This window comes from Colossoma macropomum, unplaced genomic scaffold (assembly GCF_904425465.1).
Source record: "Colossoma macropomum unplaced genomic scaffold, Colossoma_macropomum, whole genome shotgun sequence".
In the NCBI taxonomy this organism is placed as follows: domain Eukaryota; kingdom Metazoa; phylum Chordata; class Actinopteri; order Characiformes; family Serrasalmidae; genus Colossoma; species Colossoma macropomum.
Window position 1 is genome coordinate 24,506,099 of NW_023494810.1, and position 22,632 is coordinate 24,528,730.

Here is a 22,632-nt window from a genome sequence, read left to right on the forward strand (position 1 = left end):
GTAGTGATAGATGAAACAGCGTGATTTACAGATGCAGTTACTGGTTTCCATTCTTATAAGGGATATAAAGTTGTGCTTTTACTCATCCCAGGTGTACTTTGACTTGCATCATAACCATTCCTTGTACCAATACCTGCATGTAAGCATCAAGAAAAGTGACAGCACATTGACAGTAAAGATGAACTGCTACTTTTTCATGGGCTTAGGCTGGCTTCATCTTTCTCATATGGAAATTGAGCTGCCAATCAGAAAATGTCAGCATCATTAAAATGTCAACAGAAGCCTTTGGATTTTGTTTCTACTTTGAGAAAACTGGATAACTGAGCACACAGTGTTCTGAAATGGGCATTGGATAATCATAGGTCAGTTCACACCATCACAGTGGGCTAGAGGCTGACCCTTAGTGATAATCAATAGCCAACAAGTAAGTGAACTGTGAAATGGACTCTGGTAGCTATGGCGGACTGTCAACAAATCTAGCAGCACTTTCACTCTGTGGGTGACATGGTCAGCTGAGGCAGAAAAAACTCTAAGATATCTGAGGACGGCACATTTGGAACCACATGTAGACTTTTTATAAACCGAGTGTGTATTGCGATATTTTTGGAAAAGTAATCGACTGTCTTGAGGAGAAAATGGCAACAACTCCATTCTTTGCCGAAGTGTGACCCACTGAGTCATCAATAAACCCTGCCTTCCGCCAGAAAGACTGAATAGACGGAAAGAATGAATGAATAAATGCTAAATCTATGAGAGCTGAAGCTTGAATTCGAGCTTTGGTAGATGCAGCCTCAAAATTAGAACTAGGAACAGTTCAGCGGCATGTCTATACCAGTTTTGGGGGGTTGGGGGTTTCATCTATGAAGAATGTAAATTGATCTTGATCAATACCCAGGTGGGTATCATCTATTTCGTAAGGAACCATGTCATTCGTTCTTAGACATTGACTGACATTGGTCCATTGCACAAAGCAGTGCTGAGATGTACTCCAAGTTCTTATTACGTATGCTTATGACAGCGTGTTCAGCAGTAGTGTGATTTCGTTTAGTTCTTTCGTCATTTGAATTAGAATTATAAATGCTGGCATTAAGATGTCAGTTAAATGGGTGTTAGCTTGCATGTAGCAATATTTATATTTTGATTCATTAACCATCTTGTACTTCCGAAGATCCAGTTACACACAGAGGAAAATGTATATAAGAGGAATTGGAATGCACAACACAATAGACAAGATTCACAACGTAATAACCTGTAAACACAGTTTCAGTTTGGCCTTGTGAACATACAAATTACACCTTCTGTATGTGTTAATGTTAAGTAACCTATTCCAAAATACAATAAATTGCCAAAAGTATGTGGACACCTCTCCTTGCTATTGTGTTCAGGTGTTTCAGTCATACCCATTGCTTACAGTTGTATAAAATCAAGTGCATAGGCATGCAGTCTCCGTAGACAAACACTTGCAGTAGATTTGGTCGTACTGAAGAGCTCAGCGAATTTAAACCTGGGACTGTCATATGACGCCGTCTTTGCCACAAGTGAAATTTCTGCCCTGCCAGATCTGCCCCATCAACTGGAAGTGCAAATATTGTGAAATGAAAGCATCTGGGAGCAACAACAGCGCAGCCACAAAGCAGTGGACCATGCAAACACATACAGCGGGGCCCCGAAGTGCTGAAGCACATAGTGCATAAAATTGCCTTTACTTTGTTGCATCACTCACTACAGAGTCCCCAGCTGCCTCTGGAAGCAACACTAGCACAAGAACTGTGCGTCGGGAGCTTCATGAAGTGGGTTTCCATGGCTGGAACGCCAGCCTATGATCACTATACGCAATGCCAGGCATTGGCTGGAGTGGTGTAAAACATGCTGCCACTGGAATCTGGAGCAGTGGAATCATGTTCTCTGGAATGATGCTTCACTGTCTGAAAGTCTGATGTACAAATCTAGGTTTGGCGGATTCCAGGACAACGCTACCTACCAGAGTGCTTAGGGTGAACACCAAAGTTTGGTAGAGGAGGGGTAATGGTCTGGGGCTTATTTTCAGAAATGGGCTCAGCCCTTTAGGTCCAGTGAAGGGTAAAGTTAATGCTACAGCATACAAAGACATTTAAAATAATGATATTCTTCAAACTTTGTGGCAACAGTTTGGGGAAGGCCCTTTCCTGTTCCAGAAAGCGAGGCCCATAAAGACATGGTTTGACGAGTTTACTGTGAAGGAACTCCAATGACCTACACAGATCCCTGACCTCAAAGTCACTGAACACCTTTGGGATGAACTGGAACACTGATTATGAGTCTTGTGGAATGCCTTCTCTGAAGAGCCACAAAGGGGAGGCTAACTCCTTATTAATGCCCATAGCTTTGGAATGGGATGTCCAGCAAGCTCATGTGAGATGTGTGATGGTCAAGCATACACATACTTTTGGCCATTTAGTGTATGTATACATCAATGCGGCCCCACTCCTCGTCATGGTTAGAAATGACTATTCCCTGACACAATTTGTAAAGACAGAACAGTACAAACAAGGCAATTGATCATCGACATTATGGAGAGGAAGTTTTTTTGAGTGTTGAGAGGGAAAATAGAGCAGCAGAGAAATGCAAAGAGAGTGATGAAAGCAAAAAAAAAAATGCAAATGGGATTACTTTGTTTTTTCAGTCAGAACAGAGTGCTGCGCTGGCTCAGTCACATTATTTCTTGGAAAAAAAGTAATATTACTACTGGTTACTTAATTCTTATCAGACACTGTTCCATAATGATCTCACTGTTTTGGCAGATATAGCATATTTCTTAAAACCAGCAACATGATCTGCCAGTATATTGAGATAATTTCACTTAATAAATTTACTTAAAAAAAGTATAAAATGTCTAAAAGTAATAATCTTTTAACCATAATAACTAATAATATTCTTATAACCGTCTCAGAATCAGAAATATTATATATATAGACTACATGTAAGATTGTTTCACTTGCCCAGACATTTTTGCAGTGTAGACATTTGCACCACTGGGGAGCACAGAGCCAGAGCCCCCACTAATTTAGACGTTTTCATCCAGGGGGGTCCATTTCTGTCTTTTGCCAAGAGTCCCAGCATCACTAAATTCTAAAACACCACCCACACCTCACGGTGAAGTCTGTGAAGCTCACATTTTTAACGCCATTGATCCAAAGGAGCTAAGTCAGCTAAATGGATCGTAAAACAGTGGACTGCTTGGAAGTGTGAACTACTATCCAATCACAGCTCCGGGGGCAGGAGGCTGCCAACCAATCGGAGCGCCGGAGGAGAATAAGGGCGGGAAGGAACCGCAGCTCTTCAGCGGAGGGAGGGGCTTGTTCAGTGACGCGCCGAGCGGAGGAGTCGCGCGCGGTGCTGAGCTGAACAGCGCCGTTATCCTCCACCTGCCGGTTGGTCGCGAGACAAACCAGGACGAGGCTCTCTCTCTCCTTCTCTCTCTCTCTCTCTCTCTCTCTGTCTTGCTCTCTGTATTTCGCTCTCTCTCTTTCCCAACGGGCACTGGTCGTTCACTCACGGCTCTTGCTGACTGTGGTCTAAGGGGGAGAAACCGCCGGCAAATTAGCCAGCGAGGAACCAGCGGTCGGTCTCGACGCCAAAAAAGAAAATATAAAAACAAAAGAACCAAAATGACCCTGCTCCTCGTCGTTACTCTAGCGTGCGCTTTAGCCGTGGAAAGCTCACGGGTAAGTCTGAGCTAATTTCTTTCACCGAGTCCAAGTGTTGTCTAAATAACGTAAATTCACCAGCGCTGCTGTAGAACTAACAAGTTTTATTGTTTTCTATCTGCGTTTTCAGCGCTGCTCTTACTCGCTGGGAGGGACGGAGCGTTTAATGTTGTTTCAGTCTTTTTTAATGAAGCTAAAAGTGGGTTTAGGTTTAATGGACTGAGTGGCCGTTTTGGCGCTCGTGTGTAGTTTAAACAGGTTTGGAAAAGCAGTGAAAGCGCCTGTCTTCAGTCTGCTAACGTAGCTGCAGTAGTGGGGCTGTGTGTGATGCGCTCGCCTGCAGCTGCACTTTCCTCACAGCTACATTGCAGAGGATGCGGCGATGCTGCTGCTGCTGCTGGTTTGCCTGGATGCTGTTGGCTCAGTGAAGGAGAATGAACGCTGCAGCTGATTCCAGACTTGTAGACAAAAGTGTTGCATTGCAGATTAAGTGTTAACTGGTTGTAAAAGAGGCATATGAATCGGTTACGTTCTCCTCGTGTATCTGAGCAGTGGCTCTATACTTGCGGGGTGGTAGTTTTTTTTTTCCTTAGAACTGCATAGTTAGATCTTACGCTGCCCCCCCAAGAGATACATAAACACTTACATAGCAAAGCATGCATCTCACCCCATTGCTTCTTAAGGTGGTCGTTTTTTCTTAGAATTGCATCGAGTTTTTTTACAAAATACATTTTAAATACTTTATCATTAGTATGTAAAATAGAATATTTATAGCAAAATCCAAATGTTATTTTAGAGTCATTATGCAATTCAAGTCTATATTCACAGGTAACATATGTAAAAGCATCTTCAGATGTATAGGCTGTCTGTAACACACACACACGCACACACATCATAGCAGAGCACAAGCTTCCCCAGCCGTGTCCAGTAAATATTGAACGGATATGAATCACCCAGTGTTGGATATGACTGATTATTAATTCACGCGCTGATGAGCCAGTTGGAAATGAAATCCAGAGCAAAGATGCAGCAACAGAAGTATGTTCATCTGCATGGTGGGTGGCTATAATGGACTGTTTTATATTATATTTACATATCATTTTGTAACATTAACATAGGAGAAGGGGAAGACAAGGCGGAAGATTGATTGATAGATTTATAGATCTGCAGATAGACAGATCGGTCCCTTAAGGCAGCCACTTCCTCTTTTAAAAGTTAAAAAACTTGAGCTTGACCCTCGGACAATTACAGAGCCAATCAGTCTGGGAGTGGAATAACCTACATATGACCCGGCATCTAATTATGCTAAATCTCCACAGTGAGTGTTCTCCATTCAGACGCAGATGCAATTATACACATACGCACACACTGGGTCACTGTCCTAAAATAGATTCCCCTGTTCGAATGGACTCTTATCGGCCAACTGAATTGAATGTCGGAATAAGTCCAGGATGTGCGGATTCAGTTGATATTTTTGGGCCTCACCTTTTTAAAAGTAGGACCTTTTATCCGTCAAGCTGATACCTTACTTGACACCATGTGGCCATCTGTTTATTATCCCAAACAAAGGAACATCTGTTAATTTTCCTGAAGAAGGATTTTTGCCACCAACATGAATTGGCACTGCATGCTGCTGAGACAGGTGATTCATTCTCTTTTTGAACCCCTAAATGCCCAGGCAGGACCGGGCTTCCATTCCTGACTCCAGTAATTTAGGAATAACTCAGTTTGCATTGTTTTCAGGGTAATTACTGAGTAATAAGCCTTAGGATGACATAAGACTGGAATTTTAACGGGTTAATGAACCCATCCCACCCCAGTTAGGCTTATGCATTATGACAATAATAAGTTACATCATGATGAGGTTTCTGAGCATATCATGAGTATCGGCAGTACTTAAAGAATACTGACCAACTGCCTGTTTTATTGAAAAGAGATTTTTCCTCCCAAGTGTTGTAGCTGTCTAAGGTTCACCCTTTGTTGTCGGGAGATTGCAGTTTGAGTTCTGATGATGCCGGAAGTCCAAGAGAACATCTTTGGCCTTGTTTTACAGGATGTAGAGATGTGCAGTATGTGAAATGTTGTTAAAGAAATTAGGGATGAAATGTGACTTTTAGCACAGTAGCCCAACATTAACATCATCAAATATCAGTCTGAAATATTAATTCATATTCATATAGAGTCATCTGTCTAAAACGTGATACATTTTTAAACAAATATCTGCCGATACAGGCATCATTCCGATATTATCGTGCATCACTTAAAATATGTTGTACTTATAGTTATCTTCCAGAAACAGTGCTGTGGACCTACTACAGGCCAGTGTCTAAAGCCCTGGACAAGAACTAACACCCCTGTGCTCTCAAATCAGTTTTCCTGACTGCTACCCATCTTCAGCATTTCACAGCCAATAATGTCTGTCTTCCCCAGGGGAGTCCTGAAGGTCTGACTGTGGATCCGTGCAGACCTGGATTCTCCCAGAGCTTCTACACTGTCTTCGTCTCGCGGGAGATGCTGCGCGGCCAGAGCATTCTCAAAGGTAAGAGCCTGCAGTGCATTTAATAACTTGGGCGCGCTTGTGTATGTGCTTGTGTCTTCTTTGGCGCTCTTGACGGAGCTTCCAGCAACAGGTCTGTGTTTTTGCATATGATTTCTCTTTTGTCTCTCTGCCTTTCTGTTTCTCTCCCTCCCTCCTACACAGTGTGAATATGATGTTCCTAAATGGAACCATTGTTTCTCATAAGGTCTGTGAAATCACTGGTGATGATTCTGTGCGTTGCATATAAGATTTCCATGTGTATTTCAAGGCTAACAGAGAATCTTTTTGGCTGATAGAAAGCAAGAGAAAGCAAGTCTGGATGCGGTGGTACTAATGTGCAACATCAGTAAAGGCCTGCCTCTTCCACTGATCACAATGAATATGCATATAATTCTTCATTTATTCGATTATCAAGCAAAACGAGGCTGTATAAAAAACATAATCCATGTTAAATGAGCAGTTGAGCAGCACAGCTGGCTATAGTGGAGCAATTTAAATCTTTCGTTCGTCTCCTGCTGTGTATATTTGCTGGTGAATCCCCCCGTCTCCTCCCTCCCACATCCCCGGCGTCCTGCGTGTAATACAGTTGCTCTATTCTTCTCCCGTTCTTTTCAGTAAGATTCTAGCCTTCCATTTATTCGCCCAATCTCTTTTCAGTGCTGTGTTTCCATTGTGTGTGCTGGTGTGTTGTCCCAGTAACACTGGAATAAGCTTTATCTTGTGGATTTGCTATGCTGGTATGACTGAAAAGAGGCGGATGAATTAAAAAAGAAATGAAAAAAGAAAAAAAAAGAGAGGGAATTGTAATGGCATATACAAAACTGTCCAAGCTAATTACATGGTCTGCCTTCTGTGATGAAATCAGTTGATGGTTTGGTCATTTGAATAGGGTGTGCTCCAACTTTGAAAATAACTGTTATTACTGCAATCAAAAGATGCATGCTAGTTTCTGTAGTTGGGGTTATGTCTGAAAATATTTGCCTATTTTTGCTCTCTTACAGTAAGATTTTGTTAAGAAAGTGAAAACGTTTACTGTTTTGTTCTAAAACCAGGTTTAACATCGACAAATGCTGGTTTGGTCCAGTATCAGTAAGGACCAGCTTTCATTCCCTGTGTTGTTAGGTGACAAATGGTGCTATTGGTAATGTTCTGCAGGAAATACAAAAAATCAATTGTTTAGTGCCAAGAGATTTGTTCAGTGCACTGCCATTCTGATAAGGACAAGCCATCTGTATGAAGCAGTCTTTTCTGAGATGTTTCAAGGACAGATCTTGTCTTTTATGAGAACTTTGGCAGCAATTCTGCTGATTCCAGTCAATAGTTCTGTTGAAAGACAGTAAATGAGAGAGATGCAGGTATGTCAGCACTTTCTAGATATTCAGTTGTATGGTATCTGTACAGTAGACTTGTTGAGCTAGTGTACACAATGTTTAATACTTTATTCTCAGTGTACAGTAGTGACCTGTCCTCAAAACAGTGCAGTCCTTCCAGATGGCTACTCTTGGTTCTGTATTGTAATTTTAGGCTACAGTGCTGTAGAGTAGGCCCCTCAGGTCATTGTTTAATGTCTAGGAGCTCATCTGGGGGAAGGGTGATGTTTTCAGAGGAACACTGATAATACGGGAAGAGGGTCATCTTAGGGACTGTGATTATAGCAGCGCTGCATAACCCAGAACTGTCACATGGGAGAGTAATGGGCCTGATGGTGTACAGTGAAGAAACAGGCTGACATCTGTGAGCTGATGCAAAATTAATCTAGAATCAACAAGAATGGCATTCGAGAATGGTTGAACACAGGGATTCTCAGCCTCCATCCTAGGAACTCCAGCGCCATGTACTGCACATTGCTGCTTTCTTTGTTGTGACACACTTATTAGGTAGACACCTGCTCATCCAAAGTTTCTTCTGAAATCAATGCTATTAATAGGGAGTTTGTCCCTCTTTGCTGCAGTAACTGTTTCTACTCATCTAGGAAGGCTTTACACTAGATGTTGCAACATTGATGTGAGGATGTGAGTACGTTCAGTCACAAGAGCAACAGTGAGGTCAGGTACTGATGTTAGATGATTAGTTCTGGATCCCAAACACTACTCTGACTCATCCCAAAGGTATCAGGTGGTGCTAAATCATGCCAGAGAACGCAGTTCCACTGCTCCACAGCTCAGTGCTGGGAAGTTTGGGAATGGCGACCTCACACTCATGTGAGGGTCTAATTCTGTTAGCATTGCATTTCTATAGACATTATACAAGCTGTGTGCACACAAGTGAACACCTGTGTCAGCAGCAGATGTGTCTTAAAGTGGCTGAATTCACTAATTAAGTGTTTCGATACTGTAGATACAGTGTTTCCCATACATAGCCTACACTTGGGCACCCCATAGTGTATTGACGGCCACCCAAGTATATTTCCAGTCTTAACAATATGCAATTTCTATTTGGTCCAATTTGAACAGATTTCACAGAAAATATTTCTGATTTTTATGAGTAAACAGTAGCACACAGTGCTATTTGATGCAAAGCACTACTGTTTTTCCCTGGGATCTTTTTACTTTACTTTAGCCAAGCCTATGAGTTGCTTTACTTCTAAAAACATGGGCGGTTTACCATTTTTGAGGTAGTGCACATACAAATGCTATGATGAGGCAATTCAAATAACCTCTCCTCCAATAGTTCTCCCTGCAAGGTTTATTTCAGATCTGTGGGAAACACTGAGGTATATTGTGTATCAAGCATGTCGTACGTTGAGCAGGAATTTGCAGTGTGCACTGAGAATTGCTTAGCTGAATGATGTAGATTTACAGTTTCTAAATTCTTAACCTGCCTGTGATCAAAACTAACTTGATGTTCTAAAACATACTAAATGTATTTAGAACTGAGGAGCTGTGGTCGAGCTGATTCTTAAGTAGTTTGGTCAAGACTTCTGAGAAAAAGAGAGTTTCTTCTTGTTCTCGAGTGACTGCTGAGGAGGTGACGCTTAGCCAAGTCAAACCATGTGGACAGAATGGGAAATGACTGCTGCACTGCCACTAGCCTGGTCAGGGTCCTGTCAAGCTCTCGGACCTCATTTGCATAATATATTCAGGCTTTTCACTTGATTCATTATTCTATGTTCAAAAGACTAGACTGTGCCCATATAGCGCACATGTATACTGTATTCCTCTTTAGAGGTGGCTGTATGTGGGTATGGCAGATGCAAGAAGGAGCTTATTTTTTATTTAAGCTGTGCAAATTGAAAAAATGAAAAATGTCCCCCTGGTGTCCTCTATTCATGTCCTTTGTGAGCTTGCCTGAGGAGATTTTGCTTCTGGCTCTTAATTTCATTCTGAGCAGCCCAGCGCCACTCAGTGTACAGAGATCCTTCCGTAATAGTCGGATACATTTTAAAGTGTATGAACTGTCATCAAGAGATATACATGCGTCCAACTATTTTGCTGCTGGCCTTAACAACAAGGTAACAAGTTCCATCTTCTAAGTGATGAATTTTAACCACCGTAAGAAATTGTGTATCAAGGATTTGTATAAGATATAAGACATTAATTCTTTCATTCATGTATCGTGGAAACCGCTTATCCTAATCATCAAGTGTCTGTGCTGTTTATTGTTTTGGCCTCCCAGTTTCACTCAAAGACACCCTGTGATCTGATTCCTTTCGACACTAGCGCCTGCTATCATCATGATGACAGTTCTGCATGTAATGCATAGTATCTTTAACCTGGCATCACTTGTGTTGGGGTGGGGGGTTGTGGATGAGTAGTGGATCTGGCCAAGCACTGACGCGTGGGCCTCTTTCCGTGCTGAGCCCCGCTGGGGAGAGATAAGCCGTGAAAAAAAGGGATATTCCGCTGATTGCACATTGGGGTGTAAAGCATCACCTTCTACGAAGAGCTGGATCAGGCTCCTTGGAGTTCGATAGAGAGAGAGAGAGAGAGAGGGAGAGAGAGGCACACTGACAGTCACTTTGGGACAAATTGATTTGAGCTGCACTTCCTCTCTCCTGGATAGTGGCTTTTAAAGGCTGCTGTCAGAACACGTTCAGAAGAACATCAGTGATGCTTTTCTTTTCACCAATTAACCCTTCAATACCTGCTGTAGTGCTACTGGAGAATTGAGGTCAACAGTGCAGGCATCATTTTAAGGGGAGGCCGTTTGCAGCCCCAATTACTTGTACATATGTGATATGAATGTTTTGTTTTGGAGACATGGTATATGGTTGTTCACAACAGTTCTGAATTGTTGTTTCGGGCTTCCCTAGACATTCTCAACATCTCATTCTCTGTATTATTGTTTGATGTGACCCGACTGTTAAAGCAAAATCACTTGAGCACCACCAAAGAGCATTTCCTTTTCCATGTACAGCAGCAGCTCGAAAAGTTCCCACATGTAAGACGAAAAAGTCGGTTAGAAGAGCCTACTCTTATCTCTCGTTCTCTTTTTTTCCTCCGTTCTCAACCTCTTTCTCTCTTTGTCTCCACCCTCCATCCTGCTGTAGCTGCAACCGTGTCCTGAGAGCGGCCTCATTAGCCAGGTAACACATCTCTCTCCGTAGCTGAGCTCTGTGCTGTAGCTTCACATGGACTGAGCCTCTCAGAGATGCTCATTAGAATGACACTGCTGGTGCCCCTGTTTTCCCAGCATGTACAAACACAGCAGGGTTAAGGGCCTTTTTCACCTCAAGTGACTTGAGGAGGAGGAGTTGGTCTGTTTGTCTTCCCAAGCTTATTGTTGTTGTAGACTATCACTTTTGGAAGCGCTGGGTCTAAATACAGTGGAATGGGATACATTTTCAGTGCTTATTAGCTCATTGACTTCTTATGCAGTAGTAGAGTTTCATGTAGGCCATATTAATTGTGCCATAACGTACCGTTTATGCCAATGACATTGACTTGTGTAAGCGACTTATTGTCGTATGTATATCTACTAGTGCTGTATCATATATCATGTTTTTTATGTGTGCTGTGAGTGTCCTACCAATCACAAGTGTTCTTTGCCTGTTAGGATAGATTGGGGTTCACATGATCCATAAGTAATTTTGGTCAAAAATAATGCAAGCCAGCCTTCTACCGTGGTACATGGAGGGTTCACTAATGTGTTCTCAATACAGTAAACTGGTAGAAGTAGAAGTATGTTTGCCATTTGGTGTTTAGTCCATATTATACAGTTCTAAACAGAATATTGAACTTAGTGCCTTAATTCCTCTGCCTAAACACACACTTTCAGTTGCTAGAGCGGTACTTAACTCCACTTGAGTTTAGTTTATCTGCGTACATTTTAAATTTACTTTTCTTTTCCAGACATCGCAATTAGTGGTGTTTATATCTTTTCTTTATTCATCATTTAGGATTCCCCTTGATGTAATTACAATACAAATGAAAAATGAATCTATTGCACTGTTCAAAATCGTATTTTAATTGGTAATAATCCAACAAATTTATTAAGAAAACCTTGTTTAAACAAATACTTGTGATATTTGAACAAACTCACACATTGTAAAGATACTGAAGTTGACAAACAATACATGTGATATTGTTTGTCAACTTCAGTATCTTTACAATGTGTGAGTGGCTCAGGCAGTGTTCACAAGCTAAGCATGGACACAAAAGATGGAGATTTACAAACCACTGTTCAGGCCCTGCTGATCATAAACCAAACCTCGCTATCTATTTTACCGTTAATTTCTTGACAGGCCAAAGCCCTGTATGTGGAAGCACTTGCTTTAACTTCTGTGTTTGCGCCTTAACTCACCCACTAGTCACTCTGTTTTCACATAGGTAGCATTATATTGTAGAGATGACAGTGAAGAATAAAGGAGGTAAAGCTGCAAAAAGCCAAAAAACCTCTTTATTTAGAAAAATACATGGCGTCCAGGCTATGCCGAACTTCAGCTCGCAAAACACAACAGCTGACCTGTGGGCTGTAGCGCCTCATACTCTCCTCACGTGCAAAGCAGGAGAGGAGGCTCTTAACCGCAATATCAGTTTCTGAGAGTAACTAACTAAAATGTTATCCAAAATACGGGACTTTTTTTCCTTGACGACTACTTTGCCATACCCCCTTTTCTTACTTCTTAGTGAATTGCGAATTGAATCGATGTACTGTCAGCTCAAAGATTCACACCCCTAATCGTTATATATATCTTTATCTAAAACCTATTTCATTGTTCAGCCTTAAAATCTACCTGTCTACCAAGTCCATAAAGATCCCTTGGATGAATCATGATCATTCTGAAGTCTGTTCAGAATGTACGAATCAAAGATGGTGTCACTTCTGCAATTAAATATTTATCCAGCCTGCTATGAAAATTGTGAAAATCATCATTTCTCATGCAACCTTGCTCACCAGGATTCTGAGGTTGCTCCTAGAACCTGGCAAGCTTAGAATTTCAATCAGCAAGAAGGGTACCTCTTCTGGACAGGTAGTTATTTTTTGAACACTTTGACTGGCAGGCCTTGTGGATTAACGGCCCAGAAGTTCTGTGTGTTGTTCCAAACTAATTTTCAGTAACAGAGTAAATATCTTGGCCAGCACTAATTTTATATGGGCTGTATTAATTGAGAAAGTAGTATAGACTGATAGACATATTGAGAATACATAGACATTGAGTTTTGTGGAATGCTTTGGTTCAGTGAAATTGGCAGGATTTGTGATGTTTAAGTAAAGCTACCATATCTGACCATATTTCAAATGCAGTTCAGTCAAAATGTTGCCGGGGAGTCAGATGTCAGCATATAGCTATAACCTAATTTTTTCCAAAAAATCCACTCATAATAATTTTCAACAGAGCAGGATAACTAGAAGCCTAAAATGGTGAACTCAGAGAAAGCTTAATACAGGCGAGAAGGACACAGTATTTTCCATGGATAAAGTCAAGGCCAAAACAGAAATTGATATTCATGATAAGCTATTCAAAGGACTGCAGCAAGGTCTTCTGTATGCCCCAACTGGACCTACTGTTTAACAAGACGGTCTCTCTCTCTCTCTCTCTGTATCTCTCTCTCTCTCTCTATCTCTCTCTCTCTCTCTCTCTCTCTCTGTATCTCTCTCTCTCTCTGCATCTCTCTCACTCTTTTTTCTCTCTCTCTATGTTTTTTCCTCCCATCCTTCACACCACTTAGAAGACCATAATCGTGTTTGATCAAACCACAGCCTTATAATGTAGCTGAATTCATGTCAAATTGGATTTTCTTGTTGAAGCCAGACTTTTCACCTCTCTCTTTGTCTGTGTTTTCTATTAGCTCAGGCTGTTGAGGTGAACATCTCTGCCCTGGCGTCTCTGAGTAGGCATATATTAAAAGAGAACATTTTGCAGAGTAGAAGCTTTGGTTCTGTTTGTTCTTCTGGCCAAGGCCATGCTGGTCCGTCAGGTGCAGTTAGCTGCGCTATAGCACAGATATCTTTAAAAATATTCTCTTGAAATTATTTTCAGCTTCTTGCCTGACATATCAAATGACTGATAACATCAGCCGAAATTGAAGCACTTTAGATTTAGTGGTATCGGCAAAAATCACACAGACTCATATCGGTCAGTACACTGTTTAACTAGAACTACTGAAGTGTGTTTAATTTTTGATCATATAAATTTATGTTGGCTAATATGATTGCTTATCGAAATTTTTGATGATCAGTATCTGTCACAAAATTTTCATGTAAGTCAGGCCCCAATTTTGTTCTTTAGAGCCAAAAGGCATAAACATAAATTTGTTTACTTAAATGAAATAGCAAGGTAAAGTCTTTGTTCTTTATATTGATGAGTACGTTTCCTCCCACCTGCCTACACCCGCGGTGTCCTTTTTTCCACAGTCTGACCTGTCAGAATCCTCTCCTCTCTGAGCCCTGCGGCCCAAATTTAATTACTCCTTCCACCAACTCTGTGGCTCTGTTTAAAGGGCAGATCCATCCTAAATAGCCATCAGGGACGAGGCAGTGACTCAACCGAGTCTTCAGGTTTGGTTTGCTTTCCGAACAGTTGGAATGATATGTGGTATGCGAGGATGAAAGGGAGGTGAGCTGTTTTGTTTGTAACGTGTAAGCTTGGTTTAAACCTCTCTGTGTGCTGTTTCTTCTCACTGTCTGCTGCCTATTTCTCTCTCTCTGTCTCTCTCTCTCTGTCTCTGTCTCTCTCTCCCTACACTGTGATTTACTCCGCTTCATATCCACAGGCTGTGTCTTCAAAAGACTTTAGCAGAAGAGAAATGGCATGACATGAGAGTTCTGGCTGCTAGACATGCGTTTACTCTGCTTGTACGCTCAGTCTTTCAGAACACTCCCAAGTACACACACACAAACTCATTTCTGATATAGGTTTGGAGACTTGGCTTACCTCCAGAGTTTGCGGCACTTTGCACTGATTGACAGTAGCCACAGGAAGATGAGGCATCTCTCCATTCAGCGGGTGATTATCTTAAATGGAGAAATTAAAGGATTACAAAGGAGCCTAGTAATCCAGCTGCCAATCGCATGCCTCATTAGAGGGGGAGAGAGAGAGAGAGAGATTTGTATAGAGGAGTGGATTAGTTTTAGTATCTTCCTCAGTGACTTGTCTTCATGGTTAAGAAACTTTATCCCATGGCAATGCATTTTAACTGTTTGATGAAATGGGTCTGCATTCAGAGATAGGCGCGGCTGGCCTGATCACTCTCCACTGATAGTGCCTATTGCTCATGTCTCATTTTGGCTTATTGTAAGGAGACAGACAGATTTAGAACATCCGGAGTGTCTAAGAATGCTTTTCCTCTGGGAAAATGAAAGATTTAAATGGAGAGACATCTCATTATTGATTCACTCCAAACCAGACCAACGGTTACATTTCTCAAAATAGACATTTATTTGTTCTCTGTCTATGAGAAATGTCAAATCCTTGGGAACACGCTGGACTGTTCATATATCGTCTCCATCTGTTTCATTCTTTAATTTAGTTATTCATATTGGCTGTAAAAGGATGGCTCACAAATTTTAATGTAAACTCAAACAGACAGACACATCTAGGGTACGGAGGCTGCTTGGCTGCTTTGCTGTGCAAGACACTGAAGGCCAAATCGATAGAGCCAAGCTTCCATTCTCTTCTCTGAGCGCACTCCCACTTCGGAATAATCACAGTTCTCCTGTGCTTCAGTTCTCTACAGTTTCCCATATATTTTATCTTGCTCTCTGTGTGTGTGTATATATATACACACACACAGAGAGCAAGATAAAATATATGGGAAACTGTAGAGAATATATATCACTTGTCGGAAGAAAACCTTGTATCTCCGAAATGATACCTTTAAAAGAAAAAGAAAAAAACCTACTTCACTGTTAACGTAAGTCAGTGGAACCAAACTTTTTTCCAAGTCATTTTGGGCCGTTTCCTTTGATCCATTCTTCATGAAATTTACACAAAATGTAAAGGGCAACAGGCATTTTATGTTAAAAACCGAAAAACAACAAAAATGGTTTTCTTCCGACAGCAGCGATATATTTCTAAAGTGTAAAGGAGCGAGAGAGAGCAATTATTAGAATTTAAACGCATGGGCCCCTGAATGCCAGTGTGTAGTCATCACTAGCATTTTGTGCAAATATTCCAGCTCTGTGGGCAGCAGAGGAGTTTTCAAATCTTTGAGAATTGGTGAGTTTTCTCTGGATTGCAGTAGGTGAATGTCTGTAGAACGCAGCAGAAATCTGTCATTTAACTGCTTTCCTATTTGAAGAATATCCTGGTGAAAATTGTTTCTGGAAGGGACTATTCAGATCGTACCCCAGGCCTACCAGCAGCTTGATTCACAGTTCTGCACTTTTGTAAAAACCATATTATCGCCTTATGCAGCACTTCCATGTGAAAGGATGGAATTTGCAGACGGTCTCTGGTCTGCTTTTATTTATTTATATGTATGTGTATATTTATTTCTAAATCCTGAATGTGGTCAACAAAGGATAGTGCTGAGGTACAGTGCGACTTGAATATAAATTAAGTTAAATAGCGAGCTTGCAGAGATGATAAAAATTTGAATGTCCTGTGTTGCAGTCAGTCCTATTTTGCAACGCACAGTGCTTGTATATCCTTTATCAAAACGTTGAGCCAAATACCTCAGCACCGAACATTTTCAGTCCACTGGGCATTGACTGCACTGCATTTACTCATATCTGGTCACAGGATCAAATCTGCAAGGTTCCTTTGATGTCTGTGTGTGCTACAAAACTCTGGGAGCTGTAGGAGTGTGTACCTTGTCTGTACATGCTGTGAGCATCTTTAACCTCTTCACATTTTGGCCAAACGCTTGACATGTGGAACAGGACCATGGAGCAGTGCGAGCAACCCTGTCTTGTTTCAGAAACAACTGTTTTGTATCGATATTTGACCTGGAGTGGTTGATTCTGACAGTCTAGATGTGGATAGTTTCATTGACTGGGGTCTAGTTTTCTTGCTAGCCTCAAACAGCTCGTTTGATAAATGGTTTTAAGAGACTCAAAGGCATGCTTGTGGTGAAATGTATGCCATGCATAGAGCAAGAACAATATATATTGAACCTGAAGCTTCAGTAGCCTTCTGGTACGCTTTTTGAAAGGGATTTTTTGACCAATAAGTGATTAGTAACATCTTGTTGTGGCTGATTTTTTTACTAATAATCAATATTTTTTAATTTCTTGCATTTTAAAAGAAGTTCTCATCATAATCCATCGTGCAGTGAGGTTAAAATTACGGATGCACCAGTATGGGCTGTGTAGGTCAATGCTGAGTATATATATATATATATATATATATATATATATATATATAGGTTAATTTCTGTAAGACTACAAATGCAGTAAAATTTATAAAATAGGAAACAGATTTCTAAGCCACCAGGGAAGCCTTAGGATGCAGTTTCTGCATTTTAAGTTTCTGCATGATGGATGAAACCAAAGTGTTGTGTTCAAAGACTGAGGTGTCTCATGGTCAAGTAGATAGATTAACAGTGGATCCTGGGTTTTTTCTTTCTGCTGTTGAGACACACATTAAAAGGTTGCATGTTTGGTCTTTCAGCAGTACAGTCCTTGGACTGATGGGCATTTAATAAGACTGTAAAGATTGTAGAGCAGAGAGGCTTGTCAAATAAACATTCCCGCCTCCCTAGACTACAACATACATACAGTCCACAAATCAAGCAGGCAGTTAATGTTACTTTATGGGAAATAGGATGATAATGCACAAAGCCTGCTCAACACTGACACTTAAATGTTTGTTTTATTTCATTTCCTATATTTCACTGTCACAGTCAGGCTCAGGCAGGACCTAGTATGCCTGCCTCCTGCAGCCCCTATGGAGCAAGTCACATAAGCACACACATACACATACACAGAGAGCCCCTAAAGAGCTACATGGCTAAGCCTCTGTCATGGTACCTGAGAAGGCTGCGTTAAGGTTCTAGGAGAAAGCCTCTTCCTACTGTGCTTATGCGCTCTCTCTTCCCACACATCACTGCAGGAAAATACCTGAATTTTTCCTCCTACTCTGAGCTGGGGAGCTACAGTACTGGAGGTTTACCTCGCCGCTATGAAGCTGTGAGACCTACACAGACACACACATAAATGCACACAAACATGCACAAACATACATAAACACATCCAGCATACAAATGTGGACTTGGCATGTACACACAGGCATGCACACACTGACACAGGAAGCACATTTTGGCAAATATAGAAGAAGATTTCGTCAGGGGGAATAATGATACAGAGAGAGGCATCATCACGCTTAAGGGCACACGGATCAGCAGGTCTGCTGATGCTTTCTCAGTCCCTGGCCTCTAGCTTTATTTTCTCTCCTGGCCTTTTCTTAGGGGGCTTTAGGTCCAATTTGAAGTCTTCCTCTTTACCTCTTTTAACTCCTCTTTCTTGCTCCCACTGTATTTCTCTCTCTCTCTCTCTCTCTCTCTCTCTCTCTCTCTCTCTCTCACTTTCTCTCTCTCTCTCTCTCTCTCTCTTTCTCTTTCTCTCTCTCTCTCTCTCTCTCTCTCTATCTCTCTCTCTCTCTGTTCCCCCGTCTTTACTTTTTGACGTTAGTACCTTCTGTCTTTGGGTTTCTGTCTGCACCTGAACTCATTGTTGAGAAAATAATATTAAACTTGGGCTGTCAAAGTAAGAGTTGAGATTAGGTTTTGGCCTTAAACATACAAGAGGTGCAGGGTGTTTTAAGGTAAAATTATTCCCAGTTTTTTGGATTTGCCGCTGTTTTACTGTCATCAACATTACACATAAAACAAGACAATATATGTAGGTTCACTGCTTGTTCTGGATAATAAATAAAAGCCTGTATTTTGTTGTAGTCATAGCGTTTTGTATTACCACCATCCAAGTTTCTCTATAGTGAACCTTTGGACATCAAATTTTATTGAATTACATTGTTTACATCTCAATAATGAATTGAATGGAATTCTTCTTTAATTACGTGTTAATGCGATACAATATTAAAGCTACAATTTTTAATGAATTTTCTGAGTTTGGCCCATCGGATCATCCATACTGATGCAGGTTGAGGCTCAGCTGCTGTAGCGCTGTATTTTTGCTATGATAAAATTAGGCCTGATATCCAGAAATAATTTGTAGTTTCTCGTTAAAAAATTGCGATTATCGATAATATATTGCACACCACCCCCCCTTACAAAAAAGAATACATGCTGTCTGTGGCAGCTTTGACCTACTTTCTATTCTATTTTCGTCTATATGCTTTTGTTAATATTAACTGTTTAAATGAAAATCTTTAATAATTATTTATGAAATAATATGATACTAAGTAGCCCATCATCTTTTGAGAAGCACTTCATGTCATTTTAATAAATGTTAGCTTCTTCTGCTGCAGCTTCACAACGACTTGTGTGCTAATAGTGCTCTGTGCTGGAGGTGCTTCAAACTGATTTCCAAAACTGCACCCACGTGCTTTCTACGTTAAAACAAGGCGTTCTCTGTGGTTACAGCTCTGTTTTCATTATTCAGCTAACCACCAGGACACTTAAGCTGTACAGCAAATACTGCACACCGGCCGTAGACAAGGATCAGAGGAGCTTTCTCTTCAGGTTAGAGCCAACTTAGCTAATGCTAATTTTGTCATTTTAGCTTGTTTTTCAAGTCACTTTGAGGCAAACAGAAGATCAAAAGCATGTCAGCATTTATTTTCGATTCCATTCACATAAAGCAAATTAAGGCAAATCCGTGCGGTCAGGCTATCATTACGGTGTGTAGCACTGAACAGCAAACTAACAAACCAATAGCAGGGTGGAAAGCTACAGTTCCCCTCAATGGCCTTCACTATAACTAGAAGCCACAGGCTGTATATAAATGAGAGTGAGAGACCACACTTGAGGAGGAGCTGGAACCATTGATGTATCATATATGATATATATGATATATACACACATTGTTTGGAACGTGCAGCCATTGTTGATCTAACTGCACTCCAGTGATTAAAATTGGAAACTGCGTTTATCCTGTGGAATTCTACATTTTTCATGTTCAGGTTCATGTGAACCTTGCATTCACATGGTTAAATTAAAACAAATTCTTTCTTTAGGGTCAAATGTGAGCAAATAAACCAAATGCAGTTAATTGTGATTAACTACACAAAGGAATATGATTAAGCTTAGTTATTTATTTATTTAATAAACATTAAAATGCAGCACAAAGTACTTTACAAAGAAAGTAACAAATAAAAGAAAGTCCAAGAGTAGAGAAAGTAAGAAAATTAAGGTGTTAAATAAAGAAGGAAAAAACGTACTATTAAACATATTAATTACACTGAATATTTCAGTAATGGTTTTATATTTAGAAACAGTATTTGTCGATACCCTGATAGCTCTGTACTTGCCCTCGTGAAACCACCAGATGAGTTTTCTCATGCAGCAGGAATCGATACTCTGTTCATTAACGGAAGGTTTCTGATAACGTGGATGATTTGTGCCGTTCTGTGTTGCTGCGTTCAGCATGTACTCGTCTGATTGGTGGTGCGGCACACAAGACCACAGTGCAGAATCCTAATTTAGGAGAATGAAGGAAGCCGAGTGACCGAGACCCGTGCAGTTGTGGATTTTTAGCTGTCAGAGACAGTGTTGCGATTTCCGTGCTGACATTAGTATCGATGCCCTTTGACCTCAGGTGACAGGCAGAGGCTCTGATGTTGTGGCCCCCATGCCAGAACCGTTCCTCTGTCGCTGACGGCAACCCTCATCACAGCGACAGTGATGGCACTCAGGGTCTCTGCCTCAGTGACAGCTGATTGAGCAAGCTCTGTGAATAACAAACAGCCACGTTACCTCACTGTCTCTCTCTCTCTCACTGTATTTCTGTGTATCTGTCTCTCTGTTAGTTTCTGTTTCTATCTGTCTTTCTCTCTCTCTTTCTCTTATTTTGTTTCTCTCTCTCTCTGTCTCACTGTATTTCTCTGTATCTGTCTCTATGTCTCTTTCTGTTTTTATCTTTCTCTGTCTCTCTCTCTTTCTCTCTGTCTTTCTCTCTCTCTTTCTCTCTTTTTGTATCTCTCTTTCTCTCTCACTCTTTCTTCCTCTGTCTCTCTCCCTGCAGGAGCTGTGACATGTTACTAAACAGCAAAGAACTGTGTAAGAGCAAAAAAGCCAGCTGGACCATGTGGGTTCAGCCATGTTTGTTCCCCAGGAAATGTGCACATGTGGGTCACCAGCCCATTACAGCTCCCGAAGCTGTTTAGAGCTCTTCATTTTTTAACGCAATAAAATTTTGATAACAATTATGAACTTGAGGTGTTAAACTTCAGTGAACTTTATGCAAATAATGAAGCCTAATGCAATGAAGCCTAATGCAAATAATAATCAATAGTTTTCAATGTTGAAAGATGGTAAAATGGATCGTGGGAAGATTTTAGGCCACATCATCCAGTCCTAGTGCAGTTTTGCAATACTTGGTGGCTCTTTTTTAGTGTCTTTGGTGTTTGAATGGGCCCCAGGAAAGGGTGCTTTATTCTATCAAAACGACTGGATCCCTGAGGACTCTGAAGGAATTGTGCTGTTATAGGATACAATAGAAATGTTTTATAGACATATGCACATGAGCACTCACAGTTTTGCACAGTGCGGTGCATCACATAGACATGAACAGAGCTGACAAAGCTCAAGGAATCTCACTCGTATCTATCCTTTGATTAATACAGATTGTCTAGTGTGGAGGGGGCTCTACTACAGCTCTTTTTTTCATTTATGAGAGAAAGAATGGAACTGAATGATACAGTTTTGAAGGCACTGAAGAGGATGATTTGGCAGAGCCATTTTTTCCTCCATTCGCTGCAAATTTTCATCTGAGAGAAATTTGAAATTTATGATTAATGCGTGATCTACCCCACCCACTTCCAGGCTATTTTCTAACCTCATGAAGAAAAAGAGAGATCCCATGTTCTTACATGTTACATTCTGTCAGCTGGGCCCATCCTGCTGTGTTCAGTTGCATGTTCATGCTAGTAACTGCCGTGTTCTCATCAGCATTGGGGTAAATGCTCAAAAAAATAAATATATATCAAATGAGTAATTACTTTTGTGAAACTGTGACAGGATTACATCTTGGAAAATGTAACAAAGTTACTTACTACTCTGTAAAACCTCCAACTACAAAAGAACGGAGGGGTCACTGAGTTCACGTTGCCTTACAATCGTAGTCACGCCGTCAGCTGTTGAAAGTAGCACAACGCTACACTACTTCATCATAGGAAAATGAATTATGTTACTGTAACACGTTACCCCCAACACTGGTTCTCATGCCTCATCATGAGAGACATGTATTATTAGAGGAGTGGATCCCAACAGCATTTAACTGTGACTGTAGTATTACACTCAGTTTAGTAGTACTAGAAATACAATTTAGAAAATATTTGAAATGTTATTGTTGCTGTAAACATTTCAGTTTTTGATGATACCATTGATCATAAATAATAAGTGATGATAGATAAAGATCATTCTATGTATCTATCTATCTATCTATCTATCTATCTATCTATCTATCTATCTATCTATCATGTGCATGTACAGACGTGGTGAAACAGCAAATAGGTATTGATATGTTTGAATAGAATTACTATTACTATTTTTACATTTTGAATAGTGCAAATACATTTTGAGAGTACAGGTTTGACACAAATCATAAATGCTCAGAAGTAATTTAAATGCGTATTTCGTTTTACTTTTAACTGTGCAGCTACACTTATATGCCCACACACACACATGCTAACAGCTATAGTTCCAGAAGACAGACCAGGAAGAGTTCCAAGTGCAAAGTTTTTTTTCAGCAGAGTTCCCAATATGACCAGCAGAAAGAGAAAAGGGCAGAAATCGATGAGATGCACCAGCTGTACGTGCTCCGCTTAGCCAAACACAGAATAACAGGAAGCCAAAGGCCGTTATAGGAGTCATATCAAAGTCAAGCACCTTCTCTTTTCAGATC

At 40.7% G+C, this 22,632-nt stretch overlaps 1 protein-coding gene across 1 annotated transcript in view; it reads left to right on the plus strand.

The window, feature by feature from the left end:
* The first annotated feature begins 3,439 nt into the window (after positions 1-3,439).
* The window catches only part of cdh4 (cadherin 4, type 1, R-cadherin (retinal)), a 327,046-nt gene continuing 307,853 nt past the window's right edge, over positions 3,440-22,632 (plus strand). Inside the window, exons 1-2 of the mRNA XM_036559624.1 lie at positions 3,440-3,704; positions 6,117-6,225. Coding sequence (XP_036415517.1) covers positions 3,648-3,704; positions 6,117-6,225 — 166 coding nt within the window. The 5' untranslated portion in view covers positions 3,440-3,647. The remainder of the gene's footprint in view (positions 3,705-6,116; positions 6,226-22,632) is intronic.